The following is a 25,361-nucleotide window of genomic DNA, read 5'->3' as shown; positions in this document are numbered from 1 at the left end:
TTCCTTGTAAAAAAAAAAAAAAAAAAAATATATATATATATATATATATATATAAATTAAAAAATAAAAATAAAAAATTAGTGGAGACAATGTCATTCAAAGTCAAGGCTGTGTAGTTGAGCTCTAATCCTGGCTCAGCTAGCTGTGTGACTTTGGGTAAGTTACTTAACTTGTCAAAGTCTCAGCTCATAAAACTGGAATTATAAAAATAAGTACCTCACAGAGCAATTGTGAGGAGTAAAATAAATAATGTACGTGAAGGGTTTAACGTAGTGTTTGAGGGCTGGCTGGTTAGCTCAGTTGGTTAGAGTGCAGTATTGGTAACACCAAAGTCAAGGGTCTGGATCCCCGTACCAGCCAGCCACCAAAAAAACCAAACCAAACCAAAAAAAACACACAACATAGTGTTGGAACATCACAAGCATTTAATGGAAGTTGTCATTTAGTTCTCATTGGGACATCACAAGCATTTAGTGGAAGTTGTCATTTAGTTCTCATTAAATACTTACACAGGTCCTTGGGCAATTAAAGCAAGTAAAAAATTCATATCATCTAAGAAGGTGTCCAGATTTGGGTAAGGAAGTGGCCTAGGCTCATCTTTGCTCGCTGCTGCTTCATCGGGATAGATGTACACTACACCATCCTTCATTTTGAGGTGATAGCCCAGGTTTTCAGGAAGGTCATCTGTTCGAAAAGGGTCTTCTCCCTTCTTCGTAGGAGGGGTAAAGACTATTTCAATAAGACACAGAGGAATATATCAGTACATAAAATGAATGACCACATAAAATAACCAAAATATGAAATGCTGTAAAATTTCATTAGTTTGGAATCTTCTACTTCATAAATTGCAATTATCCAGAGTTAAGCTAAAGTTTCTTTTTACATTTTTCCACAAAGGTGTCTAAATTAGTAGTATAAAATAACTATAAAATAATACTTTACCTAGTATAAGAATTTTTCAAGTTCTTTAGAAGCACTGTTTACATAAAGTAATTGATATATGCTGCTTACATATAATTTTAATTATTTACTGAAGTTGGTCATCAAGGCTTTCTGTTTAGAGCATTTTATTAGCCTATTAGATAATTGCATGAAAATAAAAGTAATACTACAGTTGAAAAATAGTTTGGTTTTTTACCTTATTTAAATCAACCTTCTTTATTATTCTTATTTAGTGTTTTTTAAATAGACTAGTTAAGAGCAGTTTTAGTTTCACAGCAAAACTGAGTAGAAAGTGCAGAGTTTCTGTATACCCCCTGCTTCCACACATGCACAGCCACCCCCACTATCGACATCCTGCACCAAAGTGGTGTGTTTGTCATAATCAAACCTGTACTGACACACCATAATCACTAAAAGCCCATAGTTTACACTAGGGTTCATTCTTGGTTCATTCTTGGTGTTGTGTATCCTGCGGTTCTGGACCAATGTACAATGACTTGTATCCACCCTTATATAGTATACAGAATAGTCTCACTCCCCTAGAAATTCTCTGTGCTCCACCTAAAGTGCTTTGAATGAAAAAGGAGATATAAAATAAATTTTTGTTATAAGAATTATAATTCTTATTATAGTTATGTTTTCCACCTTTTAAAGCACACACGATTTCTACTAAAGGAATTGAGAAGGGATGAATTGGATAAATGTTCCCTTCCTCCTACTGCTAACAATGTTGCTTAAAAAGCCAATAGCCTCCTGAATGAAAAGGTAGATAGAACAGATTTTGTTTGCCAAATAAATTCAAGACCTACTTAACTACCAACAGCAGAAAAAAAAAAAAGGCCAAGAACATATTCCACACTGTCATAACCTTTATGCACTTATTCTTTCACTTTTAACAAGTATGATCATTCCTGCCTCTTCACTGCTGTGCCTAAGGAAGGCACTAGAAAGTCTCCTGTTTGCCAGTAATGCCTAAAGCAGCCAGAATGAGAAAAATAACATAGGAAGAAAAAGTTTGCTTATTTCCTAGGGAGAACTGGGAGGTAGCTGAATGGTTGGCTCACTTGGGAGAGTGTGGTGCTGATAACACCAAGGTCAATGGTTGGGATCCCTGCACCAGCCAGCTGCCAAAATACCAAAAAAGACTGGGAGATAAGGAATATGAAAGAAGTGAAACAGTATGTAGCTACATCAAATATCAATTTTCAAATTCTTATACATATTAGAGGTACAAGGGTTATTTAGGGGAAGCAAAGGAAAGACAAACATCCTAAATGTCAATATTATAGAGGATGGGTAAATCAATATTATGAGTTATAAACTGGAGACATGTCTCATGTGATTTTATTTATTTTTTTAATTTTAAATATGATTTTAATATTAATAGGAATTATAGCGAGGAAGTTGGAGAACTGGCAATCTTTTATAATATGACAATTTGGAAGTTTGAAAATCTTAAATATTTGTCTTTGCAAAAATTTCAGTTCTAGGGGTAAGACAATTGCATGAATATTTATATAAAGTTGTTTATTATAGCCTTGTTGAAAATGTGTTTTAAAAAGTCAGAAATCTAAACGTCTAAAAATAGGAATTGGTTGAATCAATTATGACACAGTTATACAATAGAAATCTGTGAAATTATTAAAATCTGGTTATTAAAAAGTATATACTTAACTTTATACAAGGCAGACGGTAAAAAATGAAATATGTAAATAAAGTGCTATCAAAAGTCAAAACATGTAGCTGCTTTTATCTAGAGGTCAGAGGAAGGCAAGAAATGATAGTATTTGGGCTGCCCCTGGAAGGGTGAGGTTGAATTTGGATATGTGGGCATACGGCGATAAGCCAGGGAAGGGCAGTCTAGGCACAGACAACAGCACAGCAACAACACAGGAGCGGGAGAGTGATGAAGTCTGCGGAGAACAGGAAGTCCTTCCAGACAGAACAAGCAGTATAAAAGATGGAGTAGAGGAGGTAAGTTTAGAAATAGATGGAGTGTACAAGCCCAGAAATAAACTATATAAAATGTAGTTAGGAGGCCAGATGGTGGTAGGCCTTGAATAACAGGCTAAAGACTGAACTTTACTTTGTAGGTAATGGGGAGCCGCTAAAGGTTTTGTCAGGAGGTAGACATGCTCATATCTGGCACCAACGTGAGGATGAACCAAAAGAAGGTGAAATTGGAATTTAGCAGAGTAGTTAGGAAGCTATCGTACTAATCCGGATAAGAAGATATAGAGGCCTACGTTACAGTTTGGGGAATGGCAAAGAGAGAAATGGATTCAAAGAGATACTGCACAGACTGAATCAAGTGATTGGATATGTGGGCAGGGAGGAGTGGAGTCAAAGATGACTATGATAGTTTTAGACTGGATTACTTGTAACCGAGGGGCATATTTTAAATTTAATATTTAGCAGTTAAACTGGACGATGCATTATATAAGAAAATTAGTTACCTGGATAGAGGCTCTCATTTGCTACCCAAGCCTCACCCTCAATATTCCGCAAGTACTTGGAAGGGGTTTTAGGGAACCTCTGAAATGACTTCTGCATGTATTTCTCCCGTATACATAATGCCCGATACAGACCTTTGCAAACCACTTCGAAATCTTCAACTGTAACCTGCCCAAAAAATGTCAGAGTATCAGAGTCCAAACTGGATTTTCATGTGCTTATTTATCACTACTAAACATTTCATTTCAGTTATTTTCTAAAATCCCTGCCATTTGCAGAGCACTTGTGTTATACAGAAAATGAATAAACAATAATGGTATGCCTTTCATTGCCCCGTCACTTTTAAATATCTTAGGACCTACCCTAAGTGGGTCAGTTACATGAGAAGGGGGTTCAGGACTAGTCGTTAAAACTATATTTGGAGCATCAACTAATGGCTAAATAGCAGTTTCGCCAATATGGTGCTGATTCTGCAAGTCCATGTGACAGAGATTTATTAAATGACCAACTGTTCTGGATAGGACAGGCAAGTCAAGTTGTTTGTGGTGTGAGTTTACTATCCTTGTGGCATTCTACAGTCTCTTTCAGGTGATAATCTACTGTGTAAGCTTCTGCAGTGAAATTGGAGTGTTCGGTCAGTCAAAAAACAGTAGCCCCATAAGAATTTTCTAACCTCTCTCTCATCTTCCTTCTTTTCTCTGGTCTCTTTTTTCTTCTCTTCTCTCTTTCTCCTAATCTGTTTTCTTTGGTTGGTTAATGCTACCTGCAGCCCCTCCCTCTATGATAGATCTGTCTTGGGTCCATCTTTTCCTGAGAGCCCCCTGTGCCTCCCTGAGGCTCCATTTCCTGCTTTATGATGCCATCAGCAAGACTAGAGCACCTGCTACTCTGTTTGGTCCTTTTGCCAAAACCTGTCTACTGTATTCTGTAATACATCCAATCCATTCTGTATTCTCCATGTGCATGTTCTCCATGTGTAAGCAAATGAGATAGAAGAGAAATTATGAGGGATGATGAAAGCAATACAGAAATATGACATACCATATTAGTATTCAAATGCAATATTGAAGTATAACAAAGGCCAGGTGAGCTAACAGCTTCCTCAGCAGGAAGGAAGATTCTTCCTCAACAAGACGCTAGAACTGTCAAGTTGAGTGGATTCCCAGGAGCTACATCTGAGTGGCAGGGAATGACTCACCCCCGAGGCATAGTCACCAGTGATCTGCACTCTCTGAAAATCAGGCACAGTCTGGTAGGTTGGAGATGAAGAAATGTATTCATCAATGTGAGACAGTTTGGTGGAAGATGCTTCACTTAGTGGAATGGCCAAATTAACAGTCTTCCGTCCTTGGAAACGCTTTTTTCTGGGTTTGAAATTTAGAAATAAGAGTACTTAACTTTATCTTCATTAGGAGTTTTATTGTGATAGATGGATGTTTCACTATACAATTTTATTTTGAGGACAAAAAGTGAAAATTAAAACGTGGGTTGAGTATCAGAAACAGGATCCAAACATAGTGGGAAGAGATACCATTGAAAACACATGAGAATGTGTTCCTTCTTCCCGGTTTATTTTGGAAGAGTGGGCCTCAGGGATCGTGCTAGAAGGCCTTCAGCATGGCACTGCTCTTCCCAGACAGTCCACGCCTAGCCAAGTAGGCAGTCTGGGCACTGCAACAAGCGCAGGCTACGTCAGTTACTATGTGTGTCGTTTCGTTCATGTTCCTTAAACTCTGTGAGCTTCCATCTCCCCATCTGAAAAAAAGGTGTAATAATGGCTACCTTATATGATTTCTGTGAGATTTAATGTGTATAAAATGCCTAGCACCGTACCTGGAATTTTTAAGTTGCTTATTTCTTCAAATCAAAACAAGATTTATCGACTTTCTATTTTGACACAAGCCCTGTGTTTGGTCCTATGTGGGATCCTGGAGAAGCGATTGTTGTCCTTCTCTTAAAGATGTAAAACCAACAGAAAGACAGCAGAATGATCTGTTCCCCATGAAGCGGGTGGGGAGGGGCAAGGGCTGTAAAGAGGGGGTTCCGGGTTAGTGGTCAGTATAGGTTTGAGGACTAAAATGTGCCAGACAGTGACAGATAGGGAATCTTAGAGTTCAAATAAAGGAAAATAGACTTCGTGAGGAGGGGTCTCTAAAGACCACTGAGGGGAGGCAGTAAGCATGCATCATAACATAGGGTGGGTAGGGCATGAGGGCAGAAATGGAGAGCCGTACCCCTGAGGTTAGGAGGTGGTGAGACAGGCTGGAGGGCAGGATTCATGTCAGGAAGCACAACACTAAAGGTGGCTAGGGATGGAAGATGGAGGCTCTTGAGTTCATTTACATAACCACTGTGTGCAAGCTGAGCATGTTCTCAGCAGCCATCAGCCTTCTTTGGTTTGGAACAATTACGTAGGTAGCCCATGTCCTCTTGTTGAGTGGATAGGGAAGCTTCAACTCAAGGGAGATGTGGAAGAGGGTAAGAGACTACTGCTTTCTTCTTTTTCAGTCATTGGTACCTCATCTTAGCATATACAGTGCAGGGAAAAAAAGAATTTCTAACCCCAAAAGAGCTCTTCCTCTGGGTTGAGCCATCATTTAAGATACACTGAACATATTTGCCCTGGCATTTCCCCCTCCTTGTTTTCCGATGTACTAAGCATTCCCCTTACACCACTTACCTCCTGCCTTCTGTGAAGGTAGATAGAGTCTCCAGGTGGAATACGTGTGCTTGCATCTCACGGTGAGAAATTGGACAGATCTCATCCACATCAAAAGGGGAAATCTCATGACGGCCTCCCTCATCTTTGACTTCAGAGGCAAACACCTTTTCAGCAAAGCTACGCATTGCTTCATCAATTTCTAAAAAAGGTTTTCACATGTTAGTGTTCAAGCTTTTTTCAAAAATCATCCAAGAGCTTCTGCTATGTGTAAGACTCAGGGCTAAGGACTGTACTAGGAGCATAACTCCCCTGCTCTCCAACCAGGGTCCCAGAAACACGAGATCAGTGCCTGCTCTCCCTTCAGTGGATAGCTTAGAAATCTCTCAGACACACAGGTCAGATTCTCACAGCACATTTCAGGAGGGTCCTAAAGATGTCCTAAAAGGGATTGGGCTGTTGTAGGCTAGCACTTAATATAAGATCACCTGTTTCTGGCAGGGCTAACTGTAATAGTAACCAAATAGCATAGTCCTTCCCAATAGGTTGTATTTTTCCGATGGTTTTTGAAGATGTGGACAGGGTTTTGGGGTTTTTCTTCTTAAGGAGAACCAGTGATTCCAGAGATCTAAGTAGCTCTGAGAAATAAATGTGTACTTTAGGACCTTTCTACTTCTTAGGACAGATGTGTTTCTCTCACACGACAAGCCTCATTCTTTAAAAAAAAACCTGACAACTTGGTGATAATGCTGCTGTGTGGTAGAAGGGGACCACTAAAATTTCCTACCTACTGTTGGGAGTCCCATTTCTTGTGAACATAGGCCTTGGAAAGCCAATTCTACTTTCACATGACTTTATTTTCTCATTCTTAAAATGGAGGGAGAGGGTGATCCTTAGCTTGGCAATGAATAACCCCAAGATCCTTAAGATATAAGAAAACCAGTTTTATCATATAGGGTTGTCATGGCCACTAAGTATCTGCTTTGCTGTAAAGTTCCACTGTGTTCTCTGGGTACCCAGTTGTTTACATGTGAGTCATTACCTCTAATACTTCTCTTGGTATTTCCAGAAAAGAGCTGGTAGCAATAATGACAATGGCAAACTGGTAGCTATTTGGAGCAACTGTACAAGACAGAAACATCCTCAACAGGATGACAGAGCAAACTGCATGCAGAGAGAAAGATTCCCCCGCCCCATTAATAATGTCTGTACAGGCCTTTGAAAGGCCCCATCTTCAATTCTAATTGAAGTAGGTGTGATGCGTTCTAGCCCCTGCTCTGCACTTACTACCTCCTTCACTTTCCTCTGCTTCAGCTTCCCTATCTGTAAAGTGAGGGCATTAATACCTACCCAACCTCACTGCAAGGCTCACTGTGACAGCAAGTGAGATACTGTATGTGGAAATGTCTTAAGGAAAATAAAGCACCACATTAAACTAAATGATGTAATTTGGTATCGTTGGTCAAACAAACATTTGGTATTTGGGGTTAGCTTTAGGCTTTTAAGGAGATGATAAATGATATGGCTTAGTATAGACTGAAACACATACTGGAAACAAGAGTAATTGATTTATAACTTCAACACTAACAGGTCAGCCAGTTTTAAAACCCTGGCTTGTCACAGCAGAGTTAGCAGAGAAACCCACTGTGTTGGCTGAACTTCATGCATTTGTTTGTCTTGTTAAACTCAAACACTTCCTGAAACTGAAAAGCATCTTTGGATGCTATGAGTAGTTCTTTGGCAAGCACCATGATCCATGAAGGAACAAATGGAACACTAAATAGATACATTTGACGGCCTGAGAATGCCTCCCCACCCACTCACTGCCTACTGGTCCCCAGAAATAGTATCATTCCTCCCTAAGCATCAGAGCAAGCACATGCATCTCAAGGATAAGTGGAAAGCAGAAATTAGAAAAGGGCTTCATGCAGATGAAGGGCAAATGGAAATTGGCTAGTTGGTTATGATGATGAGAATGAGGGTGAAAGTACAACTGGCTGGTCATTGCGAGTCTGCAGCAATGGTGCTGGAAGCTGCAGGAAGGATGGTGTGGAGATGGATGCCCAGAAACCAAATCCTACTTGCTTGATATCTGGTTCTTCCAGAATAAACATTCATTATTTGGGACTGCACAAATCCATTTATTTCATATTTTTAAACATTATTGTTTTTACTAAGATGTCTCTCCCTCTGTCACTATAGAGAATTGAAAATCAGAAACTCTACTCTGAAGAAGCAGTTTACAAGGCTGGCCCATGGCTCACTTGGGAGAGCGTGGTGCTGACAACACCAAGTCAAGGGTTAAGATCCCCTTACCGGTCATCTTTAAAAAAAAAAAAAGAAGCAGTTTACAAGGCTGGCCCATGGCTCACTTGGGAGAGCGTGGTGCTGACAACACCAAGTCAAGGGTTAAGATCCCCTTACCGGTCATCTTTAAAAAAAAAAAAAGAAGCAGTTTACATAATGATCAAAAATTATATGGTTGGTATTTCCTTCCACTAAATCAACCAGTTGTTTTGACTTCACATAACCACAGCTGAAATTTGATTCCTAATTCAAGAGCTCTGCCTTTCAAAAATACTCCAGGGAGTGGTGGTGACTATGGAAGGGAAAGAGTGAAACTGGTATTTCAAAAAATGAGTACATAAGATTTGGTGACAAGCTGAATTCTTTGAGTAAAGGAAAAATAATCCCCTCAGGTTTGTTAGGTAATTTCTGACTTTTTAAAAAATGTGTTATGTTTGAGATAATGGAACATCTAAGTGGAAATGTCTTGAAGATAGGACATCTACATTTGGATAGGTAATAGACAAGATAATAGAAACAATAAGTAGAATGGTGAAGCCTAAAGAACAATGGATTAGGAGTGAGAAGACATGTTGGTGACAGCTGGGTGGGCCTGGGGAAACCACACAATCACTGGGAGCCTCAGTTTTCATTATCATAAAAGGGAATGTTAATAATAATAATGTCAACTTCAGAGAGTTATGAAGATTAAACAAGAAATACTTTAAAAACTACAGCAGTACTATCAGAAGTTGGGGATTATTATCATTAACACAGGAAGTGCAAGACTCTTGAGAAAAGGAGTGTCATGCTTGCTTCTCCACCCAGCATCCAGAACAGCATGCTTATTTCTCAGCAGTGCTTTATTAATGTGTAGGAAAGACAAGGCTGCTGGTCTTTCATCTGCCACGTCTCAGTTCACAGAGGCAAAGCTATCAGTCAGCAAAAGGACAAGTCTAATTTGAGATGGAGGGAACATGCAACTAAAGTTACAGTTTTATCTAAAATGGGTTTTTATTTTATCTGGTCACAAAAATTCACAACAAAATTTTTTGCACTGGAGTTGAGGTAAGTTAAGGCAAGCCTCAATAGGCCCCTTTGGCTAATTTGGATCTTTTATTTCAAAATATTAGTTAAGTACCCTATGAGGTTTTCTTTAAAAAATAGGGCTCAATCCCTGTACCAGCCAGCCATTCCCCATTTCCCCCACAAATACATATATATGAAATCCAGAAAAGCCATGAGTTCATTTGCTATGCTATGTGATATCAATGGTCATTATTGATCTTTGTCAACTTCCAATCATATCATTTCATAAACACTGCTGAAAAATAACCATGTTTCTGAATTAAGGAACAATATCATTTCTTTATTTGATTCTCGCAAATGGCAGGAAAAACAGATAAAAATACTCACGTTTTTCTTCAGCTGTATGAAATAAAATAAAACAAGATAGAACAAACATATGAACAACTCTTAGAAATCACAGTGGCTATTAATCAGTGCTTTGGAATAGAAGCATGTAGATTGGTGCAAGCAAGAGGTGTGATGGAATATGTTATTCCAGCTCATTCTTCCAGCTTGTCTACAGTTTGCTGCTGTCAGAAAACCTGGGACTATGGTCATTAAACAGCTCTTCATTTTCTTTTCCTAATAGGTCTTTAAATTTATGTGTATAATCTTTAAAAGGTACTCTTTGCAAAATGTGAATTAAAAAAAATGATAAAGAGGGATGGGAACTCACACATTGCTGGTAGCAGGTAAACTGCTCATCTGATAAACAATCCACCTACCAAACAGTCATTTATGAGAAGTTGTCCTATGGAAATAATCCTTAAACATGGAAAATCTTTAGGTGCAAATATTATTGTCAAATATATTTATACTTACAAAAACCGTAAAGAACCTAAGGGATTATTTAAGAAAAATATTATATAGCTATTTGAAATGGTGTTTATGAAGAGTTTGGAATACCATGGTAAAATGGTTAAGTTATAATATTAAGCCAAAACATTATTCTGCCAAAAGCAGGATATAAAATTATACGTACAATATAATCAAAACTGTTTTTTAAAAAAGTTCTTTAATTTTGCATAGAAAATATATTGGAGAGAAAAACACTAAAATGTTAAGAATGGGTATCTTTGGATGATGGGACAGTGATGATTACTTTTGTTATTAATACTTTCTGATTTTTCTAAATAAAATTATTTTTCTAAATAGTTACTTTCATTTTTCAGTGCTATTTCTTTTTATTTTACAGGAAACACATCTCACTTGTATAATGAAAAAGACTTATAACTTATTATTTTAAAAATTACTCTGGTTATAAATCTGGATTGTGAACCATCAGAATTATACAGATTGGGTTGATATTTCTGTTATACTCATGATTGTCAGCTAACACTATACTTAGAGACATTATATAGGACTCTTCTTAGAACTGTGTCAGCACAGGTTTTTTTAGACTACGAGAATAGATATTAAATATCTCACATACTTTTCTACTGGGATCATCAAAGATGATCCACATGATACAGTTTTAGAAAATTATCCTCCTTCCAAAACTAAAAACAAACCAAAAAACCTTGAAAATGTTTTGCCTGTTTCTGAAATGTATTTTTAAAGCTATTATAAACCCTAAATAAAGGTTTATCAAAGCTGACATGATAGTTAAAGGAATAGTTGCATATGAAAAAAAATTGAGCTCTCCAAACACTTTTGCACACGTACCTGGAAGTTTGAACAGAGGCATTGTTGCTGGGATCCTTGATTCTAGGACAGCACAGTGGAAAGGAAGAGAGGAGACTGTGGGGATGGCTGACTGACACTGTGAAATACTCTGGCATTCATTTTATTATTTTGCTTTTCCCCCTGTAATCTGACCCTTCTCTGCTAAAAGGAGAGAGATGAGCTTTGGATCTATTTATAGCTTTTGGCAATTGACAGTGAAAAACAGGTGAAGCCTTCAGTCTTCGCTTTGAAATTTTAGAAAAGATATCTGTGGTTGGACGGGAATTGCATTTCAATATTTCTAAATCTTCCTACAGATTGGATTCTCACCAAGTGTTGTTTTCTTTCCTATTGTGACCACTGATGCCTATATTCCACCCTACTGAGTACAGTGAGGTTTTTCCAGGTGTTTGAAAAGTCAAGCTCCTCAGAGATTTGCATCATGAGAACTGCTTTCTCTGGTTCATGAATATGTTGGTATATTCATCAAGCTCTCAAAACACACACAGACTTGCACACACATGTGTTTTCATTAGAAATATCCCTGACTTAGCAGAAATTCACTTGACAGAATTTATTTAATGAATTAAGTAGTAGATTTACTTCAAGTCTTACAGAAACTCGACTGCCATAGAGAGTGCCCAGTTACCCACTCTATATATTGTTATAATAAGAATAATCGCTTTCATTTGTATAACATTTTATAGTATGTAAAACACTTTCCAAACATTACCTACTTGATCCTAACTAATTACAGTCCTTATGCAGCAAACAGTATCTTATCACTGCTTCCTAAATGAGAAAACTGGGGCTCTGATGAGTATCTTGCCAAAAGCCATTCTGCTCATAAATGGCAAAGCCAAGGCTCTTGGACCAAAATCTTATGATCTTTCCACAATACCACAATCTTAGTTATGACTAAATATGTGATTATTATTGTTAGGTAAAGAAAGTACTTTGCTACACTCAGCAGCGTTTATAAATTTTTACAGCTTATATTGATTATAGAGCAACAGATTGGAACTTCAGATTAAGAACAGAATTATGGGCATAGATTAAATGGTCTTTTTATTATTAACTATTTCCTATTGAAAATTGGGACAAGGCTTTTTGTTGGCAAAAACATTTTAGTGCTTAGCCTTATGGCCATCATCTCTTCTCAATCAGCAATATTGGAACACATTACAAAGGTGTTATTGAAGCAAAATATTTGTTCATTTCTTTCCAAATCCTTTTTGTGACGTTTCCACCTGGATTTCCCAACAGGATCTACAAATGGATATATCCAAACTAAGCGTCTTCCTCCATAAACCTGCTTCTCCTTGAATGATTCTTATCTTCATATAAGTTGCCTTAGTTTTCCCTTTCCACTTGTGCAGATACTCTAGGTGTCTACCCAAAAGTCATTCTCTCTTTCTCTTTTACTAAGGAAAATATTTTTAGTTTGGACACTAATGCTCAGCCAAGAAGCTAAAGTGGTCATGTGATGCAGCCTGGCCAATATGATGTCAGCAAAATCACTGGGTGGTACCTCTCCAAAAGCTCTTTTAAAGGGCCAGCTGAGCTGGCTGGTGTTTAGCCTTTTGCCCTTCCTCTTTTTCCTGCCTAGAAAAGGAAGTATCTGGGTGGGGGGTTCGAATGAACCATTGTTGTGACACAAGTGACAAGTCGGACAAAAGCCACATGTGAAGAATACCTGAGCAGAAAAGAAATAACAGGGGTTGCCAATTGGATCCTAAAGCTATTATATTAGCGCTGGACTTCCCAACTCCAGACTTCTTGATACATAAGAAAAATAAATTTGTTTTAGGGATTTTGGTTACTAGCGGCCAGTGTAATTTAACTGATAAGTCATTAATTATCTCAAATTCCAATGACTGCAATAGATTCTTAATTATTTTCCCTGCCTCCAATCCATAGTACATAGTACCACCAGATTACATCTTTCTGAAATACAATTTTGGTCATTATATTATCAGTTAAAAAACATTCACTGATCATTGATTTATTATTTCAACAAATATTTCCCGGGCACTTAAGGAGACAGTAAGCTTAAGTGGTTAAAGTCAGACAGACCTTGATTCCAATATCCTCAACTTTTGAAAACCTAACCAGGCGGTGTCCTGGGCAGTGGCATATAATGAACAAGAAAGATAAGGCCCTGATTATATTCTAATGGACAACACTCAAGAAGATAATTTCAGGTGGAAATGGGTGCTATGAAGGAAATAAAACAAAGGTGATTTCTAATGATGAGAGGATTTTCAGCTAATTCTATAACTGAGGACAGAAGCAACTTTCTTCTCAGAATGATTTAGATTAGTACTGTAGGTGTTAGATAACTCACACAAGTCTCTACTGCATCATCAATGACTCTATCCACATGAGTGGCATTTTTAGAAAATTACCCACTTCCAAAAATAACTTGAGAAATTCTTCAGAAAACTTCCATATGATTAGGAAGCATTACGAAGTAAGCAAAGATTCTTAAACCTATAGGGTCATCCTGGCTACTTCATGCTCTTATCCCATTGGTGTCCCCCACCCCCTAAAACAACCCCTAAATGCTTATATACCCATCAGTTTTAGGGCCCAGATCTTTTCTTACAGTTAAATTAGTTCAGTATTATTGGGACTGAAGTATAGAGTTTGAGAATGTGCATGCCAAGAGACAGGGAAGAAAGAGAGGCAGAAATTAGACCATGGTAAAGGTTTTAAATTAAATCATCATAGCACTGGGGATCCACTGAGGAGTTTTTAAGAATGAAGTAACAATAAAAATAGTATTAATAAAGAACATATTTTGACTGTGTATCATACCAATCACCTTTATTTATCTCATATAATCTTCACAACAATTCTATGTGGTAGGTACTATAATCATTTTTCAAATGAAGTGACTGAGGCTTAAAAATATTGAGTGACTGGCCATAGGTCAAGCAATCAATAAACGGTACAGTCAGGATTTGAACCCAAATTCATCTTAAGATGAAGGCTGTGTTTCTTACTTCTGCATCATACTACCTCTTACATGAACGATTTGCATTTCAGGAAGATCCCTTTGGCCACAATATGTTAGGAGGGGAGAAAGGCTGGAGGAAGGGAGATCAGTCAAAAGATCATTTTGAAAATCTTGGTGAAAGATTGAAGGCTTAAACTGAGGCCATCACTGTAGAACTGGAGTGAAAGTGACAGATACCACACATTTTGGAGACAGGATTCTCAAATTACAAATTAGATATGGGGAGTAATGGAAAAGGAACTTTGAGACAAAGTCTCAAGTTTCTTTGTGGGTTGTCTGTAGGAGAGTGGTGCCATTCACTAAGATAAAGGACACAAGAGGATGAACGGGATTAAAGCCAATGTATTTGGCTTAACTCATCAAAGTGAAAGTGTCCAACAGGCAGATGGTTATTTGGCTCTGGAGATCAAGGGAGAATCCGGAAATGTGAAGATCATCAGCAGTGAGGTTGGCTAAATGCTGATAAAAACTTATATCACTTTGAGAGAATGTGCAGACAGAAAAGAACAGAGGGCCACAGATAAGATTCTTAAGTTAAATGATATTTAAGGGTTGGCTGTAGAAAGAAGAAACCACAAAAAGAAAGATGAATTGATGGGGGAGGAAGGAAGAGAACAAGGAAATATTGTACCGTGGAAACTATGAGAGAAAAGCAATCTGTAACTGAGCAACAGGGTTACATGCTGTGAGACTTCATGAGGGAACAGAAAACAGTCCATAGGCTTTGGCAGTGAAGAAGGTTGGTGATCACTGATGAATCAGTTCAGATCCTCCAAGAAGATGCTCAGGCAGGATTAGACATGGAAGAGATTTATTGAGGTAATGCCTGTGAAGGATAAAAGGAAAGGGAGCAGAAGTAGGCAGCGAGAGCTTATAGATCATGATGTGATGCAGGTCTGACACTTGTGAGAGAAGAGGGGGAAGGAAGGAGGACTGAGTAGGAAGTGCCTCAGACTGCAGTCCGAGCAAGTCTTAGCCGGGCCAACGGGGAGCTCCCAGCAAAGATTGCCCATGAGAGGATCTTGCGTAGAGTAGACTTGGCCCAACTCTAGTAACGTTGCCATGTTCAGTCACTGACTGTGGTATGAGAATGGTGGATACTGAGCATGGTCTCAGGGTTGCAGATAAAAAGGTGTGGCAACTGGAAACTATCAGCCACCTGTGTTCCTCAAAGCAGGTTCAAGAGCATCTTTTCCCACCTCTGTGGCCGCCACAGTTGGAGAAACTTTAGAGAAGTCCTGGGAGTGGCAGCTTGATGGTTGTGAATTGAAGAGTAAAGGGGAGGTGGGTTGGCCGGTTAGCCTAGTTGATTAGAGAATGGTGTGGATAATACTAAGGTTAAGGATTCGGATCCCTTACTGGCCAGCTGCACCCTCATCCCCTCCAAAAAGAGCAATTGGGAGGAGAGGAAGTAGAGAGTATTCTTTCCTAATGATGTTGTCAGAGAACGGAAGGAGAAAAAGTGGTGATAGCTAGAAGACAACAAGACCATTAGTTTGGAGGACATGGGAGGAGATGGAAGCAAGGCCCTGGTGAAGAGAGGGGAGGCCTCTTTCATCTGAGTCTGGAGTGGAGGAGGGGAGAAGGTGCGAGGTACTTTGAGATGTGGGGGTATAAGTTTGGGGTATTTAAGTCCGGTATTATTTTTTAAATTCCTGATTTATTGAGTAAATGAATTAGTGAATATAAAGTTGTTAGTATGCAGATATTCAGAAAAACGTTGGTAGGTTCAAGTAACAGGCAAAGTGCAGAACAAATTTTGTCTTTACCATCACATCAAAAACGAGAAGATCTTGGGCCGGCCCGGTGGCGCACTGGATAGTGCGCCGCTTGGGAAGTGCGGCGGCGCTCCCGCCCGAGGGTTCAGATCCCACATACAGACTGGTTCCCGCTCACTGGCTGAGCGAGGCGCGGGAGCAACACCGAGGGTTGCGATCCCGTTGCCGGTCCCTGGTCCGGTACGGGGGCAACACTGAGGGTTGCGATCTGTTGCCGGACACGGAAAAAAGACAAAAAAAAAAAAAAACGAGAAGATCTCAAGAGACTGCTGTCTCTTTTTGGTAATTCCACCTGCAGGTTAGAAATGTAAGATCAATTATACTACGAAGAGCTTCTAAAACTGCATATATTTTAATACTTAGTCTTTTAAAAAATAATTTACAGTTTATCTATTTTTATTTTCCCATACAATTTGAAGTGAATTTGATTATAAAAAAGAGAACCAGTGTCTTGGTTAAAACTCAGTGTTTAGTATATGAAGAAACAGGCATCTTTACATGTGGTTGGTGTAAGTGTGAGATTTTAGCTTTTCTGGAAGGAAATTTAGCAATATATTTACGAAAAATCTTAAAGAATGTGCTTGTCCATTAATCCAACAATTTCATTTTTATGACTTTATCTTAAAGAAATTATTATGCAAGAAGTCAAAGATGTATTTCAAGAATGTTAATCATAACTAAACAATTATAATATCCAAAAAATAGGAAAAAACCTACATGTCTACAATAGAAGATTGATTAAAGTATGGTATAACCATAAAATAAAATACCAGTTATTAAAATGGTGATATAGATGGATACATATGAACATGGAAAGAATTCTTAAAATTTTATTATGAAAATCGTTACAATGATGTATATGTAGTATAATCTTGTTTTGTAAAAAAAGAAAAGTAGCAATTTATGTATTGCCTTAGGCATTGAAAACAGCTTGAGCAACTTACACCAGTGTTACCCAGTGTTCTCTTTGGGTAGTGGGATGATGGTGATTTTTACTTTTCTTTTGGCCTATTTGCATTTTTTACCATGAACAAGTATTACGTCTACCATAAGAAAAAATAAAAAAACAACTTTGAATTTAAAGCAAAACAAAACAAATCCTGGTCCTGTAACCATCTGCAGCTTTTAAGGGAAAATGCCCAGAAATTTCCTTCAATGGGACAAGTCCCTACCTACTCATCCATTTTCTCTTATTAAGCTTGCTTTTCTTCACACAGCAGTAAATAAGTTAAATTATTCTCATTTAATTCTATTTTGCTTTAGTTTTTAGTAAATAGAAAAGTATTATTTTCTATGTCTTTTAAAAATTGGTGTGCAATATTTCAGCTATATTATGAAATACATTGGTTGGAGCTAACCTGGGAACCTAATCATTGTTTAGAACATTATTCCAGTGGACAACATTCTGAGATCCAAATAATAAATTTACACACGTACTTTTTAAATATATTTCTTGCAGTTCATCGAGTTAGAAATACCTCTACGGGAAGCAGATGATACTTTATAGGAATGCTCTGTACACAGATCCCTGCTGCCTGGCTCCTTTTTATCCACAAAGCCCTTCCTTCTATTCTGTTATTGCAGGTCTCCTCCGCCCCTTTCCACCCTGCTCTTCACTTCCTGCCCTCACCCCTAGCCCTGCCTCAATGCCCACAGTGACTCTTGGTTCAGACGACAGCATATCAAAGTGTTCTTGGGGCTGAAGGTTACCATCAGTGAACTTTCCCGACCAGATTTTTTTTTTTTTTTTTTTTTTTTTTTTGTCTTTTTCGGTGTCCGGCAATGGATCGCAACCCTCAGTGTTGCCCCGGTACCGGACCGGGGACCGGCAACGGGATTGCAACTCTCGGTGCTGCCCCCGCGCCTCGCTCAGCCAGTGAGCGGGAGCCGGTCTGTATGTGGGATCCAAACCCTCGGGCGGGAGCGCCGCAGCGCTTCCCAAGCGGCTGGGCCGGCCCTTTCCCGACCAGATTAATCCTTTATTACTTTGCTTTAAGGGGAGCAGTTCTGAGTTCATTACAACTTCCTGTTTGGGAATAGAATCCTTTTGCTAGCAGCAACTATGCACTTGCTTTGTCACCCTGTTCGAGGTGTATAACAATTACCTTATACCTAAATAACGTATTTTGGTTTGGAGCATAAGCAAACCTGTGGAATGGTGAGGAATTTTATGATATTTTGCTGCGTTCAGTCTCATTTTCCTGTAGGTAATAATTTCCTATACATGCCTAAAAATAAAGAAGTCAAATTTATAAGACTCATCCTTTTCCATGAGACAAATTGATTCTATTTCCTGTCTCTTGAGTGAAAATGAAATTCAGTAATTTGCTTTTAATAAACCAATCTGCACTTCATTGGTGTACTGTGTTCTGTTAGAGAAGAGAGGCAGGCATGCTATGGGGTCCATGCAATAATAACAATGCTAGGCACTGTTCTAAGTTTTGTTTTGTTTAACATATATTAATTCACTTAATTTTCACAATAATCTTTTGGGGAACAATTATCATCTTCATTTTTCAGTTGAAGAAATTAAAGTACAGAGAGGTTGACTTGCCCAATGTCACACAGCTAATATAAGTGGTAGAGGTGGGATGTAAGCCCAGGTATTGTTTCTAGAGTGGGGGCTCTTAAGCACTGTGATATACACTGACTGTACTGCTTCAATATTGCTCAGTTGTGCAATGAGCTTAACTGTGTCTGGAGAATATTGAGCTCTGGACTGGACATGAGGATGTGATCTAGTGATTCCCAGCTTGATGGATGGGTATAGAAGTAGACTGGTGAAGTCAAGTGGTTTTTATACTTTTACTTATCTTCTTCAAACTAAATCTAAAATGAAAAACAAATGAAAGTGGAACTGATCCGATATGAAACTTGCTGGAACTCCCAACTCTTCCAAGCTACTCTTCTCCCACCTCCTTTTCCCTGCTTGAAGCACCCCACCTGCTCCTCCTCGCTTGAAGTGGGGGGGAAAAGGGAGGAAGAAAAGAGCCACACCCATCCAACCTCTCTTGAAAGTCTCCTTTATGATACTCCAAGGACTTTGAGAAGTATGGTTTGAAAACTACTAGTGAATCGAAGAGCACAGATTCTGGAATCATGACATCTGGGTTCAAATTTTAGATAAAATCAATCCATTTTTAGGGGGTTCAGTTTTCTCATCAGTAAAATGGAGATCTTGTTTGTTGTGGAGGATTAAATGAGATGAGGTATGTAAGAGCATTTTGAACTTTTGAAGCTACAGAACCTTGACTTGAAAGGGAGAGGCCCAAGTGGCAATGTGATATAAGACAGTATTTGGTGTTTCTTGGATAGGCTTGAGGAAAATCAGGGAAGGAGGTGACCATGGGAACTGTCCAGAGGCCAGCAGCTGAAACACTGAGGCTAAGCTAGTTATATCACAGTAAACACAATCCTTCGCCTTTGAAACTATTACCAAATAGCAATTAATAACTTTTGTTTTAGAGATTTCTCTCTAATAGAATATAAAAAATTAGTAAGGAACCAATGTCTATCTGGTTCACCACTGTACACCCAGAGCAGCACAGGGCCTAGGCACATAATAGATGTTCAATAAAAACCTGCTAAATGAATTAGGATGGAAAGTCATAAGGAAAATGTGCTGAATCAATGTAACACAAATGTTTTGTTAGGGCTTGTGGCTATCTATGCCTCACAGTGTAGAAGGAAATTAGAAAAAGATAAGAGCAGGAAGAGGAAACCTGATTATTTGCAAGTGGGAAAACCAGATGTAGACATGCACGTGCACAAAAACAGCCACAGGAGACAATGACAGATAGCGAGCTCCACCCCCACGTTGGGCACCATTCAGTTGGACCAGTGAGCTCCTACCAGCTAGCGTGCCAATCAGCAGAGACTATACTCAGGGCTCAACCAATGACCTAACAATAGGAATCCAGCTGGGAGGATTTAAACCCCTGGGAATGTAACCGTCAGTGCTCTTGAGCCATTCTCTCTCACTGGAGCCCACTCCATCCTCTCTGGGGTGTATCTTATTTTTGCTAAATAAAACTGCACTTTGCTTTCCACCTCTGGTGTGTTTCGTCCAATTCTTTGTTCAAGACACCAGGAACCGGACTTAGTGGAACTCCTCAGTTTCCCTTAACAACAGGGGAATTCAAATATAGTTCTTTGACAAGAACACAGGCCTTGGTAATTTCAATTCATATGCCATGCTGGAGTTTCATTTTGGACTATAATATTGATGTTAAACTCTTCAATTCACAGATAAAATGAGCATATACTTATAAGGTCTCTTGGTTTAACTTTCAAGATGTCTTTAAATTTCATATCATCGATGTAAAAAAACATTCATATCAGTGGTGTTGGATCTCACTTGTAAATGTGGAGAATTGATTTATACTAAGATGTTTTAAAATAATGTATAAGTTTTCTTTCAGACTTAAATACATATAATTCACAAATCTTAAGCTTCTCAGAATGTGTCAATAGTGCCAATTTTAGGCCGGCCCGTGGCTCACTCAGTAGAGTGCGGTGCTGATAACACCAAGGCCACGGGTTCGGATCCTATATAGGGATGGCCGGTTTGCTCACTGGCTGAGTGTGGTGCTGACAACACCAAGCCAAGGGTTGAGATCCCCTTACCGGTCATCTTTAAAAAAAAAAATAGTGCCAATTTTATCACTTCCACGGCAGCCATTTTTGGAAATCTGCATTTCCTAACCTGGATAATATTTCAGCCTCCTGCATGTAAAGGCTCTAAGTAGGCAACAGCTTCATTCTAACCACATCCTCCCCTATTAGGCATGTAGCATGTAGCTGCCTCTATATTTGTTGGTGGATCTGAACCCTTGACTTTGGTGTTATCAGCATGTCTCTATCTCTACAAACATTTCATGGCACTTTAACTCCTCAATTGTAGGTGCTACAACTCCCCCACACCTCCACACAAGTAGTTAATAAACTATTTTAGTACAAGTGTGAAGCAGATCACATGGTTGAATAAAGTCTCCCAATAAGAACGACCAATTCACTAGGTCAACTTCCAGTTCACGAATCTGAACCTTTTAATGCTCCCTTTGGCACTGGAAACAGCATGTTTTCTCTATTTTGTATATTTGTAGAGTTGCAGTTTCCTTTTATTAAGGTAAAGGACCATATTTCATTGCCCTGTATTTTTAAAACATTACAGTTCTGGCCGATTAGCTCACTCGGCTAGAGCATGGTGCTGATAACCAGCTGCCAAAAAAAAAGAAAAAGAAAAAGCATTCCAAAGCATACTCTTTCCATTTGGATACTGGACATTGATTCTCTCTAGCTAGACATTCTCAGGCAGTTTTGCAAAATGATCACTAGCAAGGCCTCTTGGCCCCTTTTCATGTATTTATGGATATCAAATAACTCATGCAACCATGTTGGCCTTTCAATGACCTTGTATATCGCTTGTTACGAGAATGAAACTTTAATGGCACAGAGATGCATACATAGAAGGTTGTCTAATATTCCAAATAACAAGCTTATTTAGGTACTTTTTCCTCATTTGCTCTCCTGTAGCTTTATTTGGCTGAACAGAATAGCTCTCATCAGAAGCAAGAAAACATCTTTTTCTCCTTTCCTCTTTTCAGTTACTTGAGGGTCAAATATTAGTTGAACAAAATATCTGACATGAGGCTTAGGTAATAGTTTAGGAAGGAAATCTATCTTAGACAACAAATTCTATAATTGTTTCTTTTTCATATATATTTCATAATCTAAAATATTTATATTTTTAGTAGTCCTATCTACAAAAAGTTTATTTCATTTAAATTTGTTTTTCTCAAGCTTTTTTCAGCCAAACATTAATGCTCTCCCCCCACCTCCTTTTTAAGGAAAGAAGTGAAAATAGATTTCAATAAATCTTTGATCTTTGGTAGAATAAACCAAGGTCCCCTATAATATTCTAGTGTTAGGTAGAAAAGGCTAGGTTTGAAACCATTCTTTTTTATTTCTTGGCAGCTGGCCATTATGGGGATCTGAACCCTTGACCTTGGTGTTGTCAGCACCATGCTCTACCAACTGAGCTAAGCACACAGGCCCTTAAGTCTTTCTTTTACATCTCCTTCATTAAGGCTGAGAAACCTGAGATATGCTAATCCAACTCCCCTATTTTGCAAATGAAGAAATTGTGGGCCTAAATGGTAAAATTAAATTGGAACCTAGGTTCTCTGCCTCCTAGACCAATGCACTACCAACTATACCAAGATTGCTCGAACGTGCAGTAATGCAAAACTTAGGACAAAAGATCTCCAATGGTAAGCCCGGCTCAGTGCGCGTGGAGCAGGCAGATGTCCAGCAGGGGAGGTGGAAGCTCCACAGAGACGATATGCCCCGCGGTGCCAGCGTGTGACCCAGCAGCCCAGCCAAGTGCATGCTGACCAGAAAGGCAGCTCGCCGGAGAGGCCCAAGACCTGAAGCAACCATGCACACAAGGCACTGGTGGCCAACCAAGCAGACACTGAAGTAACCCTACCAAATTGGCAACCCCAGCAACATCCTAGCCAGACAATCATGTCAAACCAGTAGACTGTGACACCCCCTGCCACGATGACTAAACATCAAAGGAAAGATACCAGAAATATGAAAAATCAAGAAAGAACACCACCAAAGAGTAATAACTCTCAAGCTCTAGATCCTATTGAACAAGAAGCCCTTGAAATGTCTGACAAGGAATTTTGAGTGACAATTCTAAGGAAACTAAATGAGATACAAGAAAACTCAGCTAGACAACATGATGAAATACATACAGGACCTGGAAGAAGAAATGTACAAGGAAATCAATGCCCTGAAAAAGAATGTAGCAGAGCTTGTGGAGCTGAAGAATTCATTCAATGAAATAAAAAACACAACAGAGAGTTTAACCAGCAGGTTTGCAGAAGTAGAAGAGAGAACTTTGGACCTTGAAGATGGGCTGTTTGAAATAACACAGGCAGACAAAAAAAAAAAAAAAAGAAAGAAAGAAAGAAAGAAAAAAGAATTAAAAGCACTGAAGAAAATCTAAGAGAGATATCAGACAACCTTAAGCACTCAAATATTCGGGTCATGGGTATTCCAGATGGGAGGAAAAAGGAGATCGCGTTGAAAACATATTCAACAACATAGTGGCAGAAAACTTCCCAGTTATTGGAAAAGACATAGATCTTCAGATTCAGGAAGCTCAAAGGTCCCCAAACATATTCAACCCAAAAAGGTCTTCTCCAAGCAATGTTATAGTCAAATTGGCAAAACTCAAAGACGGAGAGAGAATCTTAAAAGCTGCAAGAGAGAAGTGTCAAATCACCTATAAGGGAGCCCCAATCAGACTAACATTAGAATTTTCATCATGAACCCTAAAAGCCAGAAAGGAATGGGATGATATATTCAAAATACTAAAAGACAGAGATTGCCAGCCAAGAATACTCTACCCTGCAATGTTATTGTTCCGAAATGAAGGGCAAATAGTACATTTCTCAGACAAACAAAAACTGTGGGAGTTCACTACCACAAGACCAGCCTTACAAGAAATTCTTAAGGGAGTACTGGGTTTGGTACCTGAAAAACAACTACCACAGCCATAAAAACCCAAGAAAAATCAAAACCCACTAGTATAATAAAAATGGCATCTATGAAGAGAAAACAAACAAACAAAAAGGCTATCTACAACCCAAGGAACCAACAAATACAGAAAACAAACAGTAAATCAGAAAGAAAGGAACAAAAGACACTTACGATATCCAAACAAAAATCAATAAAATGCTCGGATTAAATCAACACTTTTCAATAACAACTCTTAATGTAAAAGGCATAATTCTCCAATCAAAAGACACAAACTAGCTGACTGGATTAAAAAGGAGGACCCAACTATATGCTGCCTTCAAGAGACCCACCTCACCCAAAAAGACTCACCTAGACTAAGAATGAAAGGATGGAAAAAGATTTACCATGCAAACAGAAATTTAAAATGAGCTGGAGTAGCTATTCTTATATCTGATAAAACAGACTTTAAACTAAAAACCATAAAAAGAGATAATAAAGGCCACTACATAATGATAAAAGGATTGATCCATCAAGAAGACATAACAATCATAAATATATACCCACCCAATGTCGGTGCAGCCAGATTTGTAAAACAAACTCTATTAGACCTAAAGAAGGACATTGACACTAATACCATAATAGCAGGGGACCTGAACACCCCACTGTCAATATTGGACAGATCATCTAGGCAAATAATCAGCAGAGAAACACAGGATCTAAACAACACATCAGACCAATTGGACTTGGCAGATATCTACAGAACATTCCATCCAACAACCTCGGAATATTCATTCTTCTCATCAGCACATAGATCAGTCTCCAGGATAGATCACATGTTAGGTCACAAATCAAGTCTCAACAAATTCAAAAAAATTGGAATTATCCAATGTATTTTTTCAGACCACAATGGATTAAAATTAGAAATCAATAACAAACGTTATTCTGGAAACTATACAAACACAAGGAAATCAAACAGCATTCTATTTAATGACATATGGGTCCAAGAAGAAATCAAACAGGAAATCAAAAAATTTATTGAAACTAATGAAAATAATGATACATCATACCAAAACCTTTGGGACACTGCAAAAGCAGTACTAAGGGGGAAATTTATCGCATTAAATGCTTACTTCAGAAGAATGGAAAGATGGCAAGTGAACAACCTAACACTTCACCTTAAAGAACTAGAAAAACAAAAACAATCCAAACCCAAAGTTAGTTAGTAGATGGAAAGAAATCATTAAGATCAGAGCAGAACTTAATGAAATTGAAACCCAAAAAACAATATAAAAGATCAATGAATCAAAAAGTTGGTTTTTTGAAAAGATAAATAAAATTGACAAACCATTAGCCTGGCTAACTAAAAAAAGAAGAGATAAGATCCAAATAACACAAATTAGAAATGAAAAAGGTGATACATCTGAAATACAAGGACTCATTCGAGACTACTATAAACAACTATAAACCAACAAATTTGAAAATCTGGAGGAAATGGATAAATTTCTGGACACACACAAGCTACCAAAACTAAGCCAAGAAGATGTAGAAAATGTGAACAGACTAATAACAATAAAGGAGATTAAAGCTGTTGTCAGAAGGCTCCCAGCAAAGAAAAGCCCAGGACCAGATGGATTCACAGCAGAATTTTACCAAACATTCAAAGAGGAATTGACACCGATTCTTTACAAACTATTCCAAAAGACTAAAACAGAGGCAAATCTCCCAAACTAATTCTGTGAAGCAAACATCACCCTGATACCAAAACCAGGTAAAGATACAACTAAAAAAGAAAACTACAGGCCGACATCCTTGATGAATATAGACGCAGAAATCCTCAATAAAATACTAGCTAAAGGAATACAGCAACACATACGCAAAATTATACACCATGATCAAGTGGGATTCATACCAGCGATGCAAGGTTGGTTCAACATATGCAAATCAATAAATGTGA

The 25,361-nt window shown here is 38.4% G+C and overlaps 1 protein-coding gene across 2 annotated transcripts in view; it reads right to left on the bottom strand.

Moving 5' to 3' along the window:
• AMPD1 (adenosine monophosphate deaminase 1) overlaps positions 1-11,240 on the bottom strand; it is a 20,291-nt gene extending 9,051 nt beyond the window's left edge. The window contains exons 1-6 of one of the 2 annotated variants that reach the window (XM_008571284.1): positions 11,075-11,240; positions 9,758-9,769; positions 6,077-6,257; positions 4,595-4,760; positions 3,399-3,564; positions 510-729 (exon numbers count right to left, since the gene is read on the bottom strand). In XM_008571284.1, coding sequence (XP_008569506.1) covers positions 510-729; positions 3,399-3,564; positions 4,595-4,760; positions 6,077-6,257; positions 9,758-9,769; positions 11,075-11,096 — 767 coding nt within the window. In that variant the 5' untranslated portion in view covers positions 11,097-11,240. The remainder of the gene's footprint in view (positions 1-509; positions 730-3,398; positions 3,565-4,594; positions 4,761-6,076; positions 6,258-9,757; positions 9,770-11,074) is intronic. The other variant, XM_008571285.1, reaches the window with a different exon arrangement.
• Between the last annotated feature and the right edge of the window lie 14,121 nt (positions 11,241-25,361).

This window comes from Galeopterus variegatus, unplaced genomic scaffold (assembly GCF_000696425.1).
Source record: "Galeopterus variegatus unplaced genomic scaffold, G_variegatus-3.0.2 Scaffold674, whole genome shotgun sequence".
Lineage (NCBI taxonomy): Eukaryota > Metazoa > Chordata > Mammalia > Dermoptera > Cynocephalidae > Galeopterus > Galeopterus variegatus.
The sequence above is the reverse complement of the archived record's forward strand: the minus strand, read 5'-3'. Positions and strand labels throughout refer to the sequence as shown.